This window comes from Carlito syrichta, unplaced genomic scaffold (genome assembly GCF_000164805.1).
Source record: "Carlito syrichta isolate Samal-C Ts95f unplaced genomic scaffold, Tarsius_syrichta-2.0.1 Scaffold301952, whole genome shotgun sequence".
Taxonomy (NCBI): domain Eukaryota; kingdom Metazoa; phylum Chordata; class Mammalia; order Primates; family Tarsiidae; genus Carlito; species Carlito syrichta.
This window is the reverse complement of record NW_007246048.1, coordinates 172,334-193,991: the sequence shown is the minus strand read 5'-3', so window position 1 is coordinate 193,991 and position 21,658 is coordinate 172,334. Positions and strand designations below refer to the sequence as shown.

The window sequence follows — 21,658 nt, the reverse complement described above, 5'->3', positions numbered from 1 at the left end:
ACCTGGAAGGCTGAGGTGGAAGGATCGCCGGAGCCCAGCAGGTTGAGGCTGCGGTGGCTGGGAGTGGCCACTGCACTCCAGTCTGGGCAACAGGGTGAGACTCCAACTCAAAAAAAAAAAAAATTAGCTGGGCATGATGGCGCATGCCTATAGTTCCAGCTACTTGTAAGGCTGAGCCAGAAGGACCACCTGAGCCCAGCAGGTTGAGGCTGCGGTGGCCCTGAGCGTGCTACAACACCCCAGCCCGGACTGGGTGACAAAGTGAGACTCCAACTCAAAAAGAAAAAGAAAATGCAGGAGACACCCTTATGGAAATTGGAACTGGCAACCAATTCCTGATCAAAACTCCAAGTGCCCATGCCGTAAGAGATAAGATAGACAAGTGGGACCTCATCAAACTGACAAGCTTCTGCAAAGCCAAAAAAACCATCAAGAGAGCGGGGAGACAGCCCACAGACTGGGAAAAAAATATCTGCCAACTGTTATGTCTGACAAAGGCCTAACATCTAGGATCTACAAGGAACTCAAACGTGCCAAAAAGGAAAAAACAAACAGCCCCATTACAAAGTGGGCAAAAGATATGAATAGACAGTTCTCAAAAGACATACAAGCAGCCAACAGATACGTTCAGCCTCACCAGTCATCAAAGAAATGCAAATTAAAACCACACTGAGATACCACTGTGGAAGGGGATTAAAAACACATCTACAATGTCAAAAATTAGACTAAGCATAAACTCAGTCTTTGTAGAGTTAAGCATGTACTCAGCCTTTGTACAGTTAAAAAGTTCCCTTCCTGGAAACTGGAAACTGGCAACAGCACCTGCTGGCCAGATTAAACTGTTTAACAGCTTTTTTTTCACGTCTGTGAACCCCGCTAGCATTGCTTGAAAAGTACCTAGGCCTCCAGAATGTTGCGGTTTGGCCCACTTGGAAAGTCCCAATGTGGTTTTGCTCCATTTAAGCAAGCCCCTACAGCAAATAGGGGCCCTTGCTGTGGGACTGGCATGTCCAGCAGGCAAGTGGCCGCCGGCCGGCTCTTGGCTAATATACCTCTCCTTTTTATAACTTATACTTTTGGTGTTGATGTCTGTGAATTAAGCGCTCGGTCCCTATTTCACCACCTAATTCCAGTTAGCATGGCTATCATCAATAAGTCAAAAAACAACAGATGCTGGAGAGGATGCGGTGAAAAGGGTACACTTCTACACTGTTGGTGGGAGTGTAAACTAGTACAGCCTCTGTGGAAAACAGTGTGGCAATTCCTAAAAGATCTAAAAATTGACATTCCATACGATCCCACAATCCCCCTACTGGGAATATACCCGGAAGAACTCAGATCACTGTATAAAAAAGATACCTGCACATGTAGGTTTATCACAGCATTGTTCACAGTAGCAAGAACATGGAACCAACTGTGCTGCCCATCAAAAGAGACTGGATAAAAAAAAATGGTACATATACATGATGGAATATTACACAGTCATAAAGAAGAACAAAATCATAAACTTCACAGCAACCTGGATGGACTTAGAGTCTATAATACTGAGTGATCTTTCACAGAAACAAAGAACTGAGTATCACATGTTCTCACTCATAAGCAGACTTTGAACAATTATCATAATGCTATAAGAAAAGGATTGGCAGTAGCGGGAAACTGCCTTGAGAAAGATGGGACGGGGGATTGGCAGTAGTGAGAATCTGCCTGGGGAACGGGGGCACACCTCATCAACAAGGGTACCTGCATAATGAACGTTTGTATACCTGACCCTGAATTGTACCCCATATCTCTAAAATAAAAAAGTTTAAAAAAAGATGAAGAATTTTGATTCTTACCACAATGTCCCAGGACTAGTAATCATAAATCCAAGACCATGCCTGTCCTGTCTGCCATACCACAGAAGTGATCAAAGACAGTCAACATTTTCTTGCAAAAGAAGTTCAAATCACAAACACTAGAATTCCATTAATGTGACTATCCAACAAGAACAAGTAAAAGACGACTCTCATCCAAGTTCAGAGGAGGGCACTGAAGGACAGAGGAAAAGTTCTAGTCCAGCACCATATACCTAGCTAGGGGAAAGATGAGGTGCAAACCACTTATCTGTGGGATGTGGAACTGGTCAATGAAATTCTCACTAAAGGGATAAGCATCTAAATCACTCAGCTCCTCAGTGTGCAGGGTACCTATGCCTCAGGTGGAAGCCATGAGCAGACAGCAAGCCTTGGATTTTAAATTCAAATGCAGCCACATTATTAAAGTATTACAGGTTCCATTCCCAGCCCTATAGACCTAGGTGAGTCACTCCCTTCCGCATGTGAGCTGTGTGAAGGCAGGAAGCCTGTTTGTTAGGTTTGCCGATCTAGCCCAAGTGCCTAGGATGGTGTTTACTTAGCACAGAATAGACCCTTGATAAATTACCTGTTGAATGAATGAATGAACTCTACTCTCTGTGGTCTGGTTTTCCATCAGAAACACCATGGTAAGTCTAAGATAAATTTTTAAATCTCCTCGAGCATTAAAAATATATAGGAAAGCACTTTTAAAGTACTAGCACAAGTCAAAAATGCAACTCCTCATTTCCCTGGGTGTGAGGCGCTCTGGCTTGGTCTCTGAGCAGCTGCTACAAACACATGCATTCTCCTGGACCACTCTACCCCAGTCTCCCATCTGCCCCAGCATATGGCCTCCCATCAAAATTGCGGCACACCTCTCTTTATCTCGCATCACACTTCAACTCATATGAGCTAGCATCTGCTCCTCCTTCCACCAACACTGTTGAGGCACCAGGACCTCCAATGGAGGAAAAGTGGAAGAGTGGCAGGTATGAAAATGTGGAGGTGGGTCTGTAGCTTTCTCCATTCACCTCACACTTCTCTTCAGTTCTCACTCTGCCCATATGCCCTGGACTTCACCTCTACTGCCACAACCTCATCACACCTAGACAGAGGTGATGATCCCCAAATCCAGTCTCCCATGCCTCTCAGCTATGCCTGGTAACTGAAACACACGTCAAGTTCAGCATGTCCCCAAACAATATATATAGTCCTACCTTGCCAGCAGTCCCTGAATGTCTCTAAAGCCCATTCATGTATCCCTATCATCACTCTTATCACCTGGTCCATGCTGCCACCACATCTTTTTTTTTTTTAGTCGGAGTCTCACTCCGTCACCCAGGCTGCAGTACAGTGGCACACTCACACGGCCAGCCCAGTGTCAACCTGCTGGGCTCTGGCGATCCTTCCGCCTCAGTCTTCCAAGTAGCTGGGACTACAGGTGCAGGTTACCATGCCCAGCTAATTTTTTATTTATTGTAGAGACAAGGTCTTGCCAAGTTGCCTGGGCTGGTCTCAAACCCATGGGCTCAGGCCATCCACTCACCTTGGCCTCCCAAAGTGCTGGAATTACAGGCTGAGCCACCGAGCTCAGCTGCCACCATATCTTACCTGACAGCTGCAACAGCCTCTCAGACTGGTCTCTCAGACCCAATCTTCCCTCCCTTCAAACCTACCTCTAAATTTTAGCCAGCCCTATCTTTTAAAAACATAATGAATATGTCACTCTAATTGCTCTCAGAACAAAGAATAAACTTGCTTGAGGCTCCCTGGGCCTCAATTTCCTTATCTGTGACATGAGTCTACATACATAAAAAAAGCATGATGATTTGGGGATCTGATCACCTCAGAAACCATGCTTTCTTTCTGTATATGTAGGAAAGTCAAAGTGTTCCGCCTTAGAATTTTCCTATCCATACTGCAAAGATCCAGAAAGAAGATATTTTAAGCAAGTGTCTAGGTCTGGAAAAATATTTTATGGGAATCTTTTTGTCTTAGACACAGGCATTTTGGAAGGCTAAGGAGAGAGGACGTGGAGTTGGAGTTACCACAGGGACGCTAGGCTACTGGAGCTCAATAATGGGACCCCTTTCAGTGTGCCATTTATATGTGTGTAACTACCATTCTTCATTCACCTCTTTCTAGAGAAAGTGATCATTTTAATTTGGAAAGCACAGTTGGCCCTTGAACAATGGGAGTTTGCACTGCATAAGTCTACTTATACATTAATTTCCTTCTGCCTCTGCCACCCCAGAGACAGCAAGACCAACCTCTCCTCTCCCTCTTTCTTCTCAGCAACTCCAAGTGAAGAGAATGAGAATGAAGGCCTGCATGATGATCTACTTCCATTTAATGAATAGCAAGAATATTTTCTCTCCCTTATGATTTTTTAAATAACATTCTCTTTCTCCAGCTTACTTATTGTAAGGATACAGTATATAATACATATAACATACAAAATATGTATTACTTGACTGTGTGTGTTTGGTAAAGATTCTGGTCAACAGTAGGATATAAGTAGTAAGCTTTTGGAAGAGTCAAAGTTATACATGGATTTTTCTTTTATGCAGGGGTGGAGGAGAAGTGGCCCTAACCCCTGCATAGTTAAAGAGTCAACCATATTCTGATAAGAACTTGTTTCATGTAGAGAAACTTTTTATAAGCCCTCTGTCTTGAGCTTAGCCATGGATAATATGTATAGGGTTGGAGGTGAACCACTTACCTAGTGCAATCCTCAAAGACTTTTTTGGAAGGCTTCTGCTTTAGTCTCAATCTACATTCTCTCACATCAACTGGAGATATTTCTGGTAAAAGGGTTGCTGACTTAATACAGGACAAACCAAATATATAACAATTAGTGATTTTATATTTTACTAATCATAAACAGAAACTAAGACTTATTGTTTTAAAAAAATGAAACATAAAGTATATATAAAATGCAAGTCAAATACCACTTGCACCCTCCACCTTAGTCCCACTCTGCAGAGTTCTAACTGTTGTCTGTCTTCTCAGGCTTTTTCCTATGTATATCAGAACACACACAGAATGGAAAGTAGGGTCTCAGAGGTATTTGCACACCCATGTTTTTTTGGGGGGGTGTTACGCCCATGTTTACTGAAGCATTATTCACAATAGCCAAAAGGTGGAAACAACCTAACTGCCCATAGATTAATAAATAAATAAAATGCAGTATATACTTATAGTGAAATATTATCCAGCCTTAAAAAAACACATGCTACAACTTGGATGACCCTTATGGACATAACACTATGTTAAATAAACCAGTCACAAAAGGACACAAATCCTGTGTGGTTCTACTTATATGAGGTTGTAGAGTAGTCAAACCTATAGAGACAGAAAGTAGAATGGTTGTGTAAGGGCTTGGAGAGGGAACTGTTGTTTAATGGTACAGAGTTTCAGTTTTGTGAGATGAAAAAGCTCTAGAGATTGGCTGTATAACAACATGACTATACTTAACACTACTGAACTATGTATTTCGAAATTATTAAAGTTTGGTCCACCAAACAGATGTCACATGAAAGAAAGCAAGCTATAGCTCTAAACTGCAAGAACCTAGTTAGTCAAAAAGCATAAAGACTAAGACCTGCTAAAATTTTTAGGAAGAAAATGTTAGTCCAAGAAAGACCAAAAAATTATCTAATTCTATATTCTGCTTGAGCAAACACAGAAACTTTTAAGTTCTTTTTTTTTTTTTTTTTTTAGATTAGAACATATAGTTTACTTAGAAAGTAAATGAAAGAAAGGAGATTCAACTCTCCAAGGTAGGGGAGCTGGCCAAAGCCTGAATCAATTTTTTGAGATCTAATTGTTAATTTCCTCATAAAAATCAAACAAAAATGCAAAAGAGGAACATTTATAACAAATTAAAGCTTTTAATGTATGTTATATCTTATTCAACAAAGTAAAAATGTCTAGGCACTCTAATTATTTAAGTTATTTACAAATTTTTCTAAAGAAGAAAACATACCTCATTATTAAAAAATCTATCTAAGATTGACAGTCCACAATCACTTCGGTCCTCATCATAAGCAACTTCATATTCTGCCTGATTGGAGAGATGGGAGAAAAAAAATCGTTAATTAAACTTGGTGCCATGATGCATCCTTGTAGTCCCGGCTACTTGGGAGGCTGAGGGGGTAGGACTGCTTGAGCCCAGGAGTTTGAGGTGGCAGAGTTATACTCTGCCACTGCACTCCAACCTGAGTGGCAGAGTAAGACCCTGTCTCAAAAAAAGTCATATAATATACAACTATATTATATCTATATCTATCTATCTATCTATCTATCTATCTATCTATCTATCTATAATATCTGCATATAGTAAGGGCTTAGAACATATTTGCTGACAGAACTGGGACAGACTAAAGCAGAGGACAGCTCATTACCTTGGTCAAAATAACTAAAAGTAAGGGAGCTTTTCTACTAAATTCCACCAACTCTCTATTGGTCACTTGCTTCTGAATTACAGTTTTGAAATTCTCAGCTTGCCAGTGGTTTTTATAAAGATTTAGAAACACAAATTTTCTTTGCCTATAAGAAAACCCCAGTAAGTCTCAAACAGGACTAAGAATGCTGGAAACTTTGTAGAGTATAGTAAATTCCATACACTGTGATCATTTTTCTTATACTAACTTTATCCATTCCATATGCTTCTGAGTTAAAGTATTTTAAATATAGCGTATCTGACAGTTGAGGGCAGGAAGGATACTTTTCAGGTGGCTAAACAAACATTATCATCTTAATTAGTCTGTCCATCTTTGTACAAATCAAAGCAGTATGTTTCAAAGTCATTCAGTAACCACATGTGATTCTCGCACTTGAAATGTAATTCACATTAAAAAAAAATCACTTCATACTAAAGGGATTTCTGTATTAAGAAGATAACATGACACTGACACAAGTTTATCCACTCCTCTATCACTGCCTAGTTCTAGTTTTTAAATTTTTTTTAAACTGATTTCTTTTTTATTTTCTATGTTCCAAGAGTTTTCCCTAGTCTTCTGGCAGCCTGCCAAATATTCCAGTTCCTCTCACTCCTGTCCTTCCAGACATATTTTGAGATTGCATTTCTGAGTTCCTTGTGATAAACAGTTATAGTGAATTACGAGTGTCAGTGATGTGTGCCACTTTGGGTGGAACTCTTAAATTATGGTTCTAAACCCGCCCAGAATTCTTGTTCCCTTTGGCAGTGATTTGCAAGTTTAGCCTGCCTTCCTTGGGGACTATAAGCAGAAATACCTCTCCTCCATCTGACTGGAAATGAACATGTAGCATCAACAAGAAATAAAACATTGTTGCTTTTTAAGCCTTGAGGGATTTGTTGTTGTTTGTATGTTTCTTTTTTTCCACAGCATAGCTTCCTGATACAGCCTTACTGATATACACTTAGTGACCAGAACTGATTGATTGATGGGTTTGACAAAGCTTGAGAAAAGAAAAATCCCAGCTCCTGTATAATTTCTCTCCTTTTCAATCCTTTGTCAGTAGAATCTAAATTGGTTTAGTAATTCAGCACTTAAGTTGAAATGCCAAATGGTTACCATAGAGACCACTGCCCAGCATTTCCAGTGACTGAGTCATAAATACTTTTGGGCTTTCCAAACGCTATGTTAAATTCTGTTAAAATAGCCTATTGTATCTCAAATTATGTCTTGAGTTGTCTTAGATGAGTTCCCCAGAAAACACTCTGTGCAGAAATTTGTATGCAGAAAGTTTATTTGGGAGTGTTGTCCAGAACAGTTGTGACCGAAAGCAGAAAACAAATTGGCCAGAGATGCTGAATCCCGACACAGTCAGAACAAAGACCTCAGCTGATGGTATGAGGATCTGTTTAAATTGTCCTTTATAGTTGTACTGGTTGAAGCAAAGAGCATGGGCTTTTGTGTCTCTTTATCAAGCAGTCATCAGATATGAGTGGCCCTGGGAGAAAGTGTATGTAACTTTCAGCCAGACAGCTTCCTTAAGCAGACAGCAATGCCCGGGAAAGGACTCAGTAGTGAGCTGTCCGCAGCCAACACTCTTGCCAACTGGAACAATGTATGACTCTGTCCTGAATGGGGATTCTGCAGGGTGCAATATGGCATCCAGGTATATAAGTTTTAATAAGTTTAATATTCAGGTTTCTGATAAAATCACTGGCAACCACCAGGCCATCTCCTATTGAAACCATTACTTCAGTTTTTGTCCACAATAATCTGTCCACTTGAACTGCTGTTTTCGTCTCCAACTATCAAAAGCATATTTAGACAGGCATGGTGCTCAAGCTTGTAATCCCAGTCACTTAGGAGGCTGAGGCAGGAGAATCATTTGGGGCCAGGAGTTCAAGGCAAGACTGGTCAACATAGTGAGATCCCATCTCTTATCTCCAGCTTCCATGTTAGTTTGCTGGCTGATGTGCCGTCTCTTTCTTTTTGTTATTGTCAAGTAAAGTAATTGCTCTGCCAAATTAGAATATCAGAATTCATAGGATTGCTACGAGGATTTTAAAAAACATGGCCTGACATACAGAATTCAATAAACATGAGCAGTCCTAAGGTTTCCAGAAAAAAAAAATCCCTAAAATGTTAAGTCAGCCTGTCATCACACAGCTTTTCAGAGAAGGAGGTGAATACCTATTTGTATAACACCTATTACCCAGCGCCGCTCTGAACAGAACAGCTGAGAGAGTACTGTCCCTTATGGACGTGGAAATCAGATAAAAAGACCCGTCAGGGTCAGAGGCCAGCCAGGGGTGGAGCCAGAGTCCCCTGAGGGCTAGCCCCTCCCCGGGCCCCCACAAAGTATAGTTTCATCTTTTAGGAATCTGAGCCAATCCAAGAAGATTCTGAAGTTTCCAAAACAATGAATGTGAACACTCAGGGGAAGTCTCACCATTCAGCCTCCCTTTTTAAATTTTCAAGCACAAGATTAGGTGGGTAGTGCAATATTAAGATAAATTGCTTACCACTGCATCTAAGAATTCAATGTGCCTCTTTAGATTAGGCTTTACATCACAGAATTGCCTGAAGAGAAGTCTTCCTATTGGCTGCTTGTCACAAAGACTGCTATAATCCTTTTCTGGGTGAAGAAAGGGGATAAGAAGCCAATATAATCATTACAATCTATCAAGTGGTGTTCTGAACCTTACTTATTGCTTCACTTGATACAATAAAAGTCAAAGACAATATTTTCAGTGTTATTTTCTAAACTCCTTTTTTTGTTTACTAATTTAGACTAGGTCATCATTAACATTTAACATACCCAGGCAGAACCAAAGATAGCTGAAAGAACTCAAAAGATGTGTGAAGTCTGACTTGAAACATGTTCTTCTCCAAAAGGAAATACACAAGGGATGGGGATTCTCTAGAGAGCTGAGCAGTCAGGTCACAGCAGAAGAAGAGGGCAGAAAAGAGATCTGTGTCTGTCCCTCCACCATAACACTGCCCATGAGTTTGGCAAAAATTGCATGTAAAATATACTGCAGGATGCACTAAATTAGGTTTTTAAAACTTCCATTTTGCTACCTTTCTATACTTCCAAAAAGTTACAAACATTACGTATGTGTAATGGTTTATAACTACTCTTGACTCTTTGTTTTTGTTTTCTTCTCTTTAGCAGGAAATATGTTGTATACTTTACCTAACCTTACCTCTTAACACTGATATTTTTTAGAACAAGTCACTAATATTTGGCCAATGCATGAAGAAGGATATAAAACAAACATCTTAGGTTTAAAATGATTAATTCAAACTTCAGTAAGAAAATCAGTTGCTCTCTTAGCAGTAGCTCTCAACTTGAAATGAGCATAATTATGGCCAGGTATCATCAAAGTGACTCTAAAGCAAAAGAATTAAAATGAAATTCATGAAAAGTAAGCAAGTCATTTTAAAAATCCCTCAATTGAAAGGTTTATTGATGCCAAGTAATTCTGAGAAACTCATCCTCTTTTTGTTTTTTTTTTAGGTTGGAGTGTCACTCTGTCACCCAGGCTGGAGTGCAGTGGCATGCTTATGGCCACCTCAGCCTCAACCTGTTGGGCTCAAGCCATCCTTCCGCCTCAGCCTTCCAATCTGCTGGAACTACAGGTGCAAACCACCATGACTGGCTAATCTTTTTTTTTTTTTTTTTAATTGTAGAGACGAAGTCTCACCAAGTTGTCCAGGCTGGTCTCGAATCCCTGGGCTCAGGTGATCCTCTCGCCTCCGCCTCCCAAAGTGCTGGGATTACAGGCATGAGCCACCGTGCTTAATCCTCTTTTGAATCACTGAGTTTGCACATGGAAAAATCCATTTTGGTTGTTAGTGTACAACTGCTTGTTTAAACAAATATCATAACAGTTTTGTAAAAAATTCTACAATCCACTTTGTCCAATTTTATTACTACATTTTATTTTAGGTATATTCATTAACGATACTTAAAAAACAAGAGACACAATCTAGACAAAAAGTTATGGTTTTGAAATATTGAATTTTTAATATTTTCACCCCTAATTCAAAAGTTCAGCAATGTTCCTAGTTTCCAGCTGAGGACAGCAGATGGAGCACACAGGTCTGCTGCCTACACTTTCTCTAGATTCCTACTGAAATGACCAAATATTAGAACAAAATAAAAAACCAACAAAAAGAATGAAAACCTAAAAACAAACAAAAAAAGAGTACAGGGCATGCTTGGGAATCAGAATTTTGAGGATTGCCTGGAAGAAAGAAAGTTAATGGGGCTGGATTAGTAAAGGAACCATCAGCTCAAGCCCAGAGATAAGTGGGCCTCCTCAGGAAGCTCATCCTCAATATCTAGATCATAAGAGCCCCTCTCCAGTTCTGATCAGAATGGTTGGCCGAAAACTTTTCCTTCAGACTGAAGCCCGCTTTAAAGAAAGTAGTGGCTGAGCGTGGTGGTTCACACCTATAATCCCAGCACTTTGGGAGGCTGAGGTGAGAGGACTGCCTGAGCCCATGGGTTTGAGACCAACCTGGGTAACTTGGTGGGACCTCATCTCTACAATAAGTAAAAAAATTAGCTGGACATGGTGGCTTGTGGTTCCAGCTATTTGGAAGGCTGAGGCAGAAGGCTCACCCGAGCCTAGTAGGTCAAGGCGGCGGTGATCGTGAGCATGCCATTCCCCTCTAGCCTGGGTGAAAGGGTGAGACTCCGACTCAAAAAAAAAAAAAGAAAGTGGTTATCTGCCAGAAGAGATGCTGGGACCCAAGAGGGAGAGGCAGAACACAGCTTAAGGAACTAACATGCTCTTCTAGCAAAGTGAGGCACTACTGTCTGTGGCTGCTAGAGCACATGCCCTGATGGACACCAACCAACTGGCACACCCACCTAATGGAAGCTCATTCAAGAGAGAGGATACCTGGAAAGTGGAACTGTGTAACCACAGGAGAAAGCCATACTTACCATTCATTAACAAATGCAGCCGTTAGTATAAACTTAAAAGGACAACCTCAGATTCCAGATATTTAGAAAAAAAGCAGCTGCTAAAAAATCCATAAAACAAAAAGAGTAGTGGACACGGCTGTGTGCAATGGCTCATACCTATAATCCTAGTACTTTGGGAGGCCGAGGTGGGAGGATCGTTTGAGCCCAGGAGTTCGAGACCAGCCTGGGCAACATGGTGAGACCTTGTCTCTACAAAAAAAAAAAAAGTCAAAAAAATTAGCTGGGTCTGGTGGCATGCCCCTGTAGTCCCAGCTGCTACTCAGGAGGCTGAGGTGGAAGGATCACCTGAGTTAAGAAGCTTGAGGCTGAGCCGGGCTCGGTGGCTCAGCCTGTAATCCCGCGCCTTTGGGAGGCTGAGGTGAGTGAATTGCCTGAGCCCGCGGGTTCGAGACCCGCCTGGGCAGCGAGACCTCATCTCTACAATAAATCAAAAAATCAGCTGGGCGTGGTGGCACATGCCTGTAATTCCAGCTACTCGGAAGGCTGAGGCGGAAGGATCGTCGGAGCCCAGCAGGCCGAGGTTGCGGTGGCTGGGAGCGGCCACTGCACTCCAGTCTGGGAGACAGAGTGAGACTCCAACTCAAAAAAAAAAAAAAAAAAGTTTGAGGCTGCGGTGAGCTGTGTTTGTGTCACTGCCCTCCAGCCTGGCTGACAGAGAGAGACCCTGACTCAAAAACAAAAACAAAAAAAACAGAAAAAGTGAACCAGGAGAAAAGATAACAGAAAACGATATGTTTTAAAATCTGAACTAGCATCCTCTAAGATACTGAAGAGACTGGTAGAACCATCAAATGAGAACAGCCTATATGAAAAAGACGTGATTACAGAACAAGAGAGTTTTTAAAAATTAAAAATTAGTTAAAAAATCACTATAGGATGAGATGAACGATACTTTGTGCATAAAAGCATGAATGTTGATGTGGATAATAAAGAAGAAGAAATCTAAAATGAATAGCAAAAAGCAAACAAAAAATATGAGAGAATATTGAGAGGTAAAAGATAGATCCAGAAAAGTCAAATAGAAATACAAAGGGGAAAACCAGGAAAAGGGGAGGAGAGGAAAATGATAGATCAGATAGATAGATAGGTGACAGATAGAAAGAATGATACATAGACTGATAGATGGATAGTAAGAGACATAGAGACATAGACGATAAAACTTTCTCAGGTTAAAGTCATAAAGGCTCCACCAGCTCTTACCCTCCTGACTGCCTGAGGATTGGCTGCCTTTATGAACTACACAGTAACTATTTGGACCAGGAAAGTCATGACCAACTGCTTCAGTGGAAATAAGTGATCATCAATGTCCTTCATACTGGGAAGGCAACAGTACCTAAGATAGAAATTCAGGAAAAACTACCCAAAATGTACAAGACAACACTGGATGTCATCTTTGTATTTAAATTCAGAACTCATTTTGGTAGTGACAAGACAACTGGCTTTTGCATGATTTATGATTCCTTGGCTTATGCAAAGAAGAATGAACCAGACATAGACTTGCAGGACATGGTCTGTATGAGAAGAAAAAGACCTCAAGGAAGCAGCAAAAGGAATGAAAGAACAGAATGAAGAAAGTCAGGGGGACTGCAAAGGCCAATGGTGGTGTGGCAAGAAGGCAAAGGAGTAAAAATGATGCAACGATGATATCTGTGGTCATTGTGTAGATTTTTCACGACCACCTTAGTGAATTAAAAACTTCCGTGTGAAAAAAAAAAGCTCCACCAAATGCTAAACATAGGTAATGAAACATAACCCATACCTAGTGACATCTCTCAATACTATGGAGATAAGAAATCCTAAAATTCTAAAATTATGAGAAGGAAAAAAGTTAGCTAAAAAATGTCATAAATCAGAGGAATATCTGCTCAAGCAAAGTTGGCAGCTAGAAAATCAATGTTTTCAAAGATTGGGATGTGTATGTGATTCTAGAACTATCAAATGAGATGGCAAAAAAGGAAATTTCCCAAAATTTAAGCACTCAAAAATTTTACCTTCTATAAAAAAAATTACTTCAGGATGTGATGATAAAATGAGGAAGATATCAAAGAAAAAGGACAAGATGGAAACCAAGATGGATGAACTATTGAGTATAATTCAGAAGAAACAAAGAAAACTAGAAAAAAACCCAGCTGTATAGGGTCTGGGCTTGGTGGCTCAGCTTGTAATCCCAGCACTTTGGGAGGCCGAGCCGCGGGTTCGAGACCAGCCGAGCCGCGGGTTCGAGACCAGCCCGGGCAACTTGGCGAGACCTTGTCCCTACAATAAATCAAAAATTAGCCACGCATGGTAGCGCATGCCTGTAGTTCTGGCTACTTGGAAGGCTGAGAAGGAAGAATTACCGGTGACCAGCAGGTCAACGCTGAGGTGGCTATGAGCGTGTCACTGCACTCCAGCCTGGGCAATGGAGTGAGACTCCAAATCAAAAAAAAAAAAAGAAAGAAAAAGAAAAAAACAACTCTATCAAGATATTTGAAAGACTATCCTTGGCAAAGTCTAAACAATGCAGAATATTTATATGCTTCCAACTATACTTACTTAGTCCTAGGTTATACAATATATACATCTAGGCATACCTTGAAAATCTTGCAGGTTTGGTTCCAGACCACCACAATAAAGTGAATACTGAAATAAAGTGAGTCACACAAACTTCTTGATTTTCAAGTGTATATAAAAGTTATAAGCTGGGCTTGGTGGCTTAGCCTGTAATCCCGTGCCTTTGGGAGGCTGAGGTGAGTGGATTGCCTGAGCTCGCGGGTTCGAGACCTGCCTGGGAACTTGGCGAGACCTTATCTCAACAATAAATAAAAAATTAGCCGGGCGTGGTAGCGCTCGCCTGTAGTTCCAGCTACTTGGAAGGCTTAGGCGGAAGAATTGCCAGAGCCCAGCAGGTCGAGGCTGTGGTGGCCGGGAGCGGCCATGGCACTCCAGTCTGGGTGACAGAGTGAGACTCCAATTAAAAAATAAATAAATAAATAAAAATTAAAAAATAAAAAAAGTTATATTTACACTATATTGTAGTCTAGAAACAAAGATCTGCATACAAAACAGAGGGTAGCTCAGTGGAAACACTGTTTTATTTGGTGAGAAAGTTCTGCCTGTATCTCTTCACAATGCTTGCTGAGGTCACCAATTCATTCACTTAAACAAAAGCAGGGTCAAGTAGTGTTCCAGGCATACAAAAAAACAAAGCCCTAGAACTTGTGACCAAATCCAGTAAAACTTGACCTCTCTGATGTGCTCACTGCCTGGAACCATTCTAGCCCCTAGTTCTCCTGACGTCCCCCACTCTCCAGGCTCAACATAGATCCATCTGGATGCTCCTTCTTGGTTCACCTGACCAGTCTGATTTCTTCAACTGAGCCCTCATGGGATGAAAGTCATCTGAACTTGATGATCAAGGGCCTGTTCCCCTTTTAACTCTTTGTTCCCTTCTCTAGGAGGCTCTCATTCATGCCCAGTATCTTGACTTCTTTTTTTTTTTTTTTTTGGGGGGGGTTGGGGTTTTTTTTGTTTTTTTTGAGTTGGAGTCTCACTCTGTCGCCCAGACTGGAGTGCAGTGGCGACTCCTGGCCACCGCAGCCTCGACCTGTTGGGCTCCGGTTATCCTTTCACCTCAGCCTTCCAAGTAGCTGGAACTACAGGCGTGCGCTACCACGCCCAGCTAATTTTTGATTTATTGTAGAGAAGTTGTCCAGGCGGGTCTCGAACCCGCGGGCTCAGGCAATCCACTCACCTCAGCCTCCCAAAGGTGCAGGATTACAGGCTGAGCCAGAGCCTGGCAGTATCCTGACTTCTAAATGCTATCCATACACAGGTCTCTCCCCAATTCCTGTCCACGGTCTCCACTACTCTGAGCTGTAAACATGCATATACAGCTTCCACCCACACAGGCTGGTCTGTCCCCCTGTGTGCCCTACCTCAGTGAACACACAAGACTTGGAAGTCAACCTTGACACCTCTCCTTCTGTTATTCCCACACATAAATCTACTGGATTCTACTTCCTAAGTGCAATACTGTGAAATAGATATTTAGTCTTCCATCCCGTTTCCTGGCATAGACTCCTAAAATCTTTAGAATTTTCAAAATGATATTTTTTTGTATTATGCTAATATGTTTACTGGTGGCTGGCAGCCCCTTGGTAGCTTCAGAATGGGGGCTGGTCAGCAGAAAGATCAAGGCATGATTAGAGGGTTAGGACTTTCAGTACCACCCCTGACCTCTGGGAAGGGGAGAAGGGCTGAAGGTCAAGTTGATCACCAGTGGCCATGATTTGATCAATCAGGCCTATGTAAAGAAGCTCCCATAACAATCCAAAAGGATCGAGTTCAGGTAGCTCAGGGCTCCTCCCCTACACCTTGCCCTACGCATCTTTTCATTCATGTCTTTTGTACAATCCTTCATAATAAGCCAGTACATGTAAGTTAAGTGTTTTCCTGGCATTCAGGGAGAGGGCACTGGTCCCTACCTAAGAAGACAGGCACATCAGAAGGGTAAGAGTCTTGGTGTGGTGGACATTGAGAAACTTCTGTGAGCTGCTCTACAAATTAATGGATGCAGAGGAAGGGGTTATGAGAATCCCAATTGACAGCCAGTTGATCAGAAGCACAGACAAAATAACCTGGGGCTTGTGATTATCATCCATGAAGACAGCCTTGTGAGAGTAAGTCCTCATTCTGTGGGATTTGATATTATCTCTACATGGATCATGTCAGAATTGAACTGAATTAGAGTACACCCAGCTGATGTCCACTGCAGAATTAATTGCTTGCTTGGTGGGTGGGGAAAATCCCCCACACATTTGCTCACAGTATTCTGTTCTGTGTGATAGTAGGAAAAAAAGCAAAGCAGTTTGAGTTTTTCCACTCTCAGACTAAGTATCTTCCGTAGTCAACCAATTTTTTCAATTCTAACACCACCATTCCAAACTAAGATACCATCATCATCTCTTGCCTGGACAACAGCAACAGACTCCTATGTGGTCTTCCTGTTTCCACTCTAATCCCATTCCTCATACTGAAGCCTAAGAAACCACCCTAAAATGTAAATCTAATCACACCATTCCTCTGTAAAAACCCAGCAATGTCAACTTTTTGTAACTCTAATAAGACAAAAACCTCTACCAGGCCTGTAAACCTCTGCTTGCCTCTGTCTTTTCCAGTGCCACTCTGTTCAACTTTCCTGCAGAAAGACTAGTCTTTCTTATGTCCCTGGAAAGTGCCCGGCTCCACTTTGGGGCCCTTGTACTTGTTAGCTTTGCTGTCTACGAAATTCTTCTCCTACCCCTCTTACTCTATACTCATGGCACATATCCTTCATTAGGAAGCCTTCCCTGACTTTCTCTGCCTTACCAGCAAATAGGTTAAATTCCTCTCACCTGGCTGTCTGTTCTTTTTCCTTCAAAGTACTTATTGCAATTTGTAGTTACGTTTATTTGTGATTATTTATTTTATATCAATCTCTGCCAAGAGAGCATAGGTTCCATAAGGGCAGAGACTGTGTCAGTTGCTCAACTGGTATATTTCCAGTAGCAAACTGGCTGCTTGATACACAGGAGTAAATAAATGAAGACATTAAAATATTAATTATAAGTTATCCCTCTTTGTAGATGACATGATCCTATACCTTAAAAACCCAAGAGAATCTGTCAAAAACCTCCTTGAACTAATAAAGGACTTTGGCAAAGTCTCAGGGTATTATACAAACATGCAAAAGACAGTAGCATTCCTATATACCAGCAATAAACAGACAGAAACCCAAATAAAAAGCACAATCCCATTCATAATAGCCACACACACAAAAATACCTTGGCAATGAAGTGAAAGACCTTTACAATGAAACTACAAAACACTGTTCAAAGAAATCCAAGAAGACACAAACAAATGGAAAAATAATCCATGCTCATGGATTGGAAGTATTATTATTGTTAAGATGTCCATCCTACCAAAGGCAATCTACAGATTAATGTAATACTCATTAAATTACCAACATCATTCTTCTCAGATCTGAAATGACAATATAGAAATTCATATGGAAACATAAAAGACCACAACAATCCTTAGAAAAAGAAACAAAGCGGGAGGTACCACACTTCCAGATTTCAAAATCCACTAAAAAGCTACAATAATCAAAACAGCCTGGTACTGGTACAAGAACAGGCATATAGACCAGTGGAACATGATAGAGACTTTGGAAGCAAAACTTCAATTTCTCAACTCATCTTCGACAAAACCTCCACCAAAAACCAATAGGGAGAGGAGAAACTATTCAGTAAATGGTGCTGGGAAAACTGGCAGACCACATGCAAAAGGCTGAAATAGGACCCCTATCTATCACCATACTCAAAAATTAACTCTAAATGGATCAAAGACCTAAATGTAAAACTTCAAACTATAAGAATCCTAGAAGAAGCCAGGCTCAGTGGCTCAGCCTGTAATCCCACGCCTTGGGAGGTTGAGGTGAGTGGATTGCCTGAGCCCGTGGGTTCTAGACCCGCCTAGACAACTTGGCGAGACCTCATCTCTACAATAAATCAAAAAATCAGCCGGGCGTGGTAGCGCGTGCCTGTAGTTCCAGCTACTTGGAAGGCTGAGGCGGAAAGATCGCCGGAGCCCCGCAGGTCGAGGCTGCAGTGGCCGGGAACGTCCACTGCACTCCAGTCTGGGCAACAGAGTGAGACTCCAACTCCAAAAAAAAAAAAGAATCCTAGAAGAAAATATAGAAAACACCTTACGGAAATTGAAATAGGCAACCAATTCCTGATCAACTCTCCAAAAGTGAATGCCGTAAAAGATAAGATAGACAAGTAGCACCTCATCAAACTGAAAAGCTTCTTCAAAGTAAAAGAAACCATCAAGAGAGTAGGGAGACAGTCCACAGAATGGAAAAAAATATCTGCCAACTGTAAATCTGACAAAGGCCTAAAATCCAAGACCTACAAGGAACCCAAATGTGCTGAAAGGAAAAAAACAATGCTATGAAAAAATGGGCAAAAGATTTCAATAGACATTTCTCAGAAGATATATGAGCAGCCAACAGATACATGAAAAAATGCTCAGCCTCACTAATCATCAAAGAAATGCAAATTAAAACCACAATGAGTTAACACCTAACTCCAGTCAGGATGACCATCAAAAATAACTCAAAAAAACAAGACTGGAGAGGATGTAGGGGAAAAGGGAACACTTCTACAGTGTAGGTGGGAATGTAAACTAGTACAACCTCTGTGAAAAACAGCGTGGTGATTTCTAAAAGATCTAAAAATCGACCTTTCATATGACCCAGCAATCCCCCACTTCTGAGAATATATCCAGAGGAACCCAAATCGCTCTATAAAAAAGATAACTGCACACACGTTTACTGCAGCATTATTCACAATAACAAAAACATGGAATCAATCGCGCTGCCCTTTGAAAGCAGACTGGATAAAGAAAATGTGGTACATTTACACGATGGAATATTATGCAGCCATAAAGAGAAACAAAATTATGAACTTTGCAGCAACCTGAATGGAATTAGAGTCTATAATATTCAGTGATTTATCACAGAAACAAAGATCTGAGTATCACATGTACTCACTCATAAGTGGACCCTGAACATTTATCATAATACTATAAGAAAGGGATTGGCAGTAGTGGAACACTGCCAGAAGAGGAGGGCACGTAACATCAATAAGGGTACCCACACTTTACCTGTACAATGATCATGTATGTACCTAACCCTGAATTGTACCCCACGTTTTTAAAAATTAATTAATGGGATACACAATTTAATTTACTTCATTCTATGCACTAAAAAAATTACCCAAATAATCAGAAACATACTGAAGTAATTAATATGTATACAAATGTACATAAAAATATAATTCCATAAATCTATAAGTATATTTGATGGCATAAATAATCCCAAAGAAAAGTTTACAATATCAAGACCAGGCACAGTGACTCATGCCTGTAATTCCAGCACCTTGGGAAGTCAAGGCAAGAGGACTGCTTGAGCCCAGACGTTTGAGACCAACCTAGGCAACATAGCAAGACTTTGCCTCTACAAAAAAATTAAAAAATGAGCCAGGTGTGGTGACATGCACCCATAGGCCCAGCTACTCAGGAGGCTCAGGTGGAAGAATCACCTGAGCCGGGGAGGTTGAGGCTGCAGTGAACCATGATCATGCCACTGTCCTCCAGCCTGGGCAACAGAGTGAGACACATCTCAAAAAAAAAAAGTTTACAATATCTTAATTATAATGTAAATGTCAAATTATAAAATCAGCCTACATACTAATCTCTCTGTGTTATATTTGGAAAAAATTACTATTAACACTATGGATCAAATGTCAATGGTACAAAGAAGATATACACATGGCCAATAAGCAAATAAAAACATGCTCAACATCATTAGTCATCAGGGAAATGCAAATCACATCCACTAAAATGGCTGTAATGAAAATAACAAGTGTTTAGACATGCCTGCTGGCACACGACCTGCAGTCCCAGCTATTTGAGAGGCTGAGGAAGAGGGATAGCTTGACCCAGGAATTTGGGGCTGCAGTGAGCTATGACTGTACCACTGTACTCCAGCTTAGATAACAGGGCAAGACCCTACCTCTAAAAACAAACAAAAAACAACTGTTGGTGAGGATGTGGAGAAATTGGAATCTTCACATATTGTTGCGGGAATGTAAAATGATGCAACAACTTTGGAAAACAGTTTAGCAGTTCCTCAAAAAGTTAAAATTACTATATGTAGTAGACTGAATAATGTCCTTTCCCCCAAGATATTAGGGCCAAATCCCTAGACCCTGTGTTATCTCATTTGGAAAAAAGGTCTCTGCATACATGACTGAGTGAAGGCTCTTGATGTGGACAGATTCTCCTGGATGATCTGGTTGGACCCTAAATGCAATCACATGTATACATACAAGAGTCTAGAAACAGACCCTCACGAGTTGATTTTTAATAAGGATGCCAAGAAAATTCAATGGTGAAAGAATAGACATTTGAAGGCACGGTGCTGGGACAACTGGATATCTAATGAGAGAGAATGAAGTTGGATACACCATCCCATACTATATACAAAAATTAACTCCAAATGGATGAAACACCTCAACGTAAGAGCTAAAACAGTGTCATATCTAAGAGAAACACTTAGAGAAAAGTGCAAGTGTAAATCTTTGTGACCTTAGATTAGGCAGTGATTTCTTAGATATGACACTAAAAGCACACAAGCAACAAAAGAAAAAATAGATAAACTAGACTTCATTGCAGTGACTCACCCCTATAATCCCAGCACTTTGGGAAGCTGAGGTGAGGGGATTGCCTGAGTCCACAGGTTTGAGAACAGCCTGACAACTAGGCAAGACCTCATCTCTACAATAAATAAAAAAATTAGCCGGCTGTGGTGGCACGGGCCTGTAGTTCCAGCTACTTGGAAGGCTGAGGCAGAAGGATCACCTGAACCCAGCAAGTCGAGGCTGTGGAGGCCGTGAGTGTGCCACTGCACTCGAGCCTAGGCAACAGAATGAGACTCCAACTCAAAGAAAAAAAAAAACTGGACTTCATCAAAATTAAAAACCTTTGTGCTTCAAAGGACATCATCAAGAAAGTGAAAGGACAACACACAGAATGAGAGAAAGTATTTGAAAATCAAATATCTGATCAGGATCTAATATTCAAGATATATAAAGAAACCTTCTATCTCAACAATAAAAAGACAATCCAATTTTTTAAATGGGTAAAAGATTCAAACAGACATTTCTCCAAAAGTATACAAATGATAGTACACCTGCACTCTAGCCTGGGCAAGAGTGAGATCTTGACTCAAAAAAAAAAGTGGTATATCCATGCAATATTCAACTTAATGTCACTGTACTGTACAGTTGCTTTTTGTTATGTATTTTTACAATGATTTTTAAAACTTTGTACATGAATATTTATAGCAGCTTTATTCATGATAGCCAAAAAGTAGAAAACAACTCAAAATGTCTATCAATCGATGAATGAATAAATAAAATGTAATATATTAATATAATGAAATATTATTCAGCAACAAAAAAGAATGTGGTATCAATTCTCACTACAGCATTAATAAACTTTGACAACATTATGTTAAGTGAAAAAAGTCAGTCACCAAAGACTGCATAGTGTATTATCCCCATTTACATGAAATATCCAGAATAGGAAAAGCCACAGTGACAGAAAGTGGATTAGTGGTTGCCTAGGCCTAGAGGTAGGGGAAGGAATGGGGAGCGACTGACAATAGGTATGAGGTTTCTTTTGGGAGTAATGAAAATGCTGTAAGATCAGCTGTGGTTATAGTTGTACAACTCGATGAATATATCAAAATGATTGGATTATATGTTTTAGCTAGGTAAGCTGTATGGCATGTG

The 21,658-nt window shown here is 40.7% G+C and overlaps 1 protein-coding gene across 1 annotated transcript in view; it reads right to left on the bottom strand.

Annotated features, from left to right (window-relative positions):
- The window catches only part of GRK4 (G protein-coupled receptor kinase 4), an 81,434-nt gene that overhangs the window by 46,953 nt on the left and 12,823 nt on the right, over positions 1-21,658 (bottom strand). Inside the window, exons 3-5 of the mRNA XM_008055776.2 lie at positions 8,800-8,912; positions 5,824-5,901; positions 4,558-4,658 (exon numbers count right to left, since the gene is read on the bottom strand). Coding sequence (XP_008053967.2) covers positions 4,558-4,658; positions 5,824-5,901; positions 8,800-8,912 — 292 coding nt within the window. The remainder of the gene's footprint in view (positions 1-4,557; positions 4,659-5,823; positions 5,902-8,799; positions 8,913-21,658) is intronic.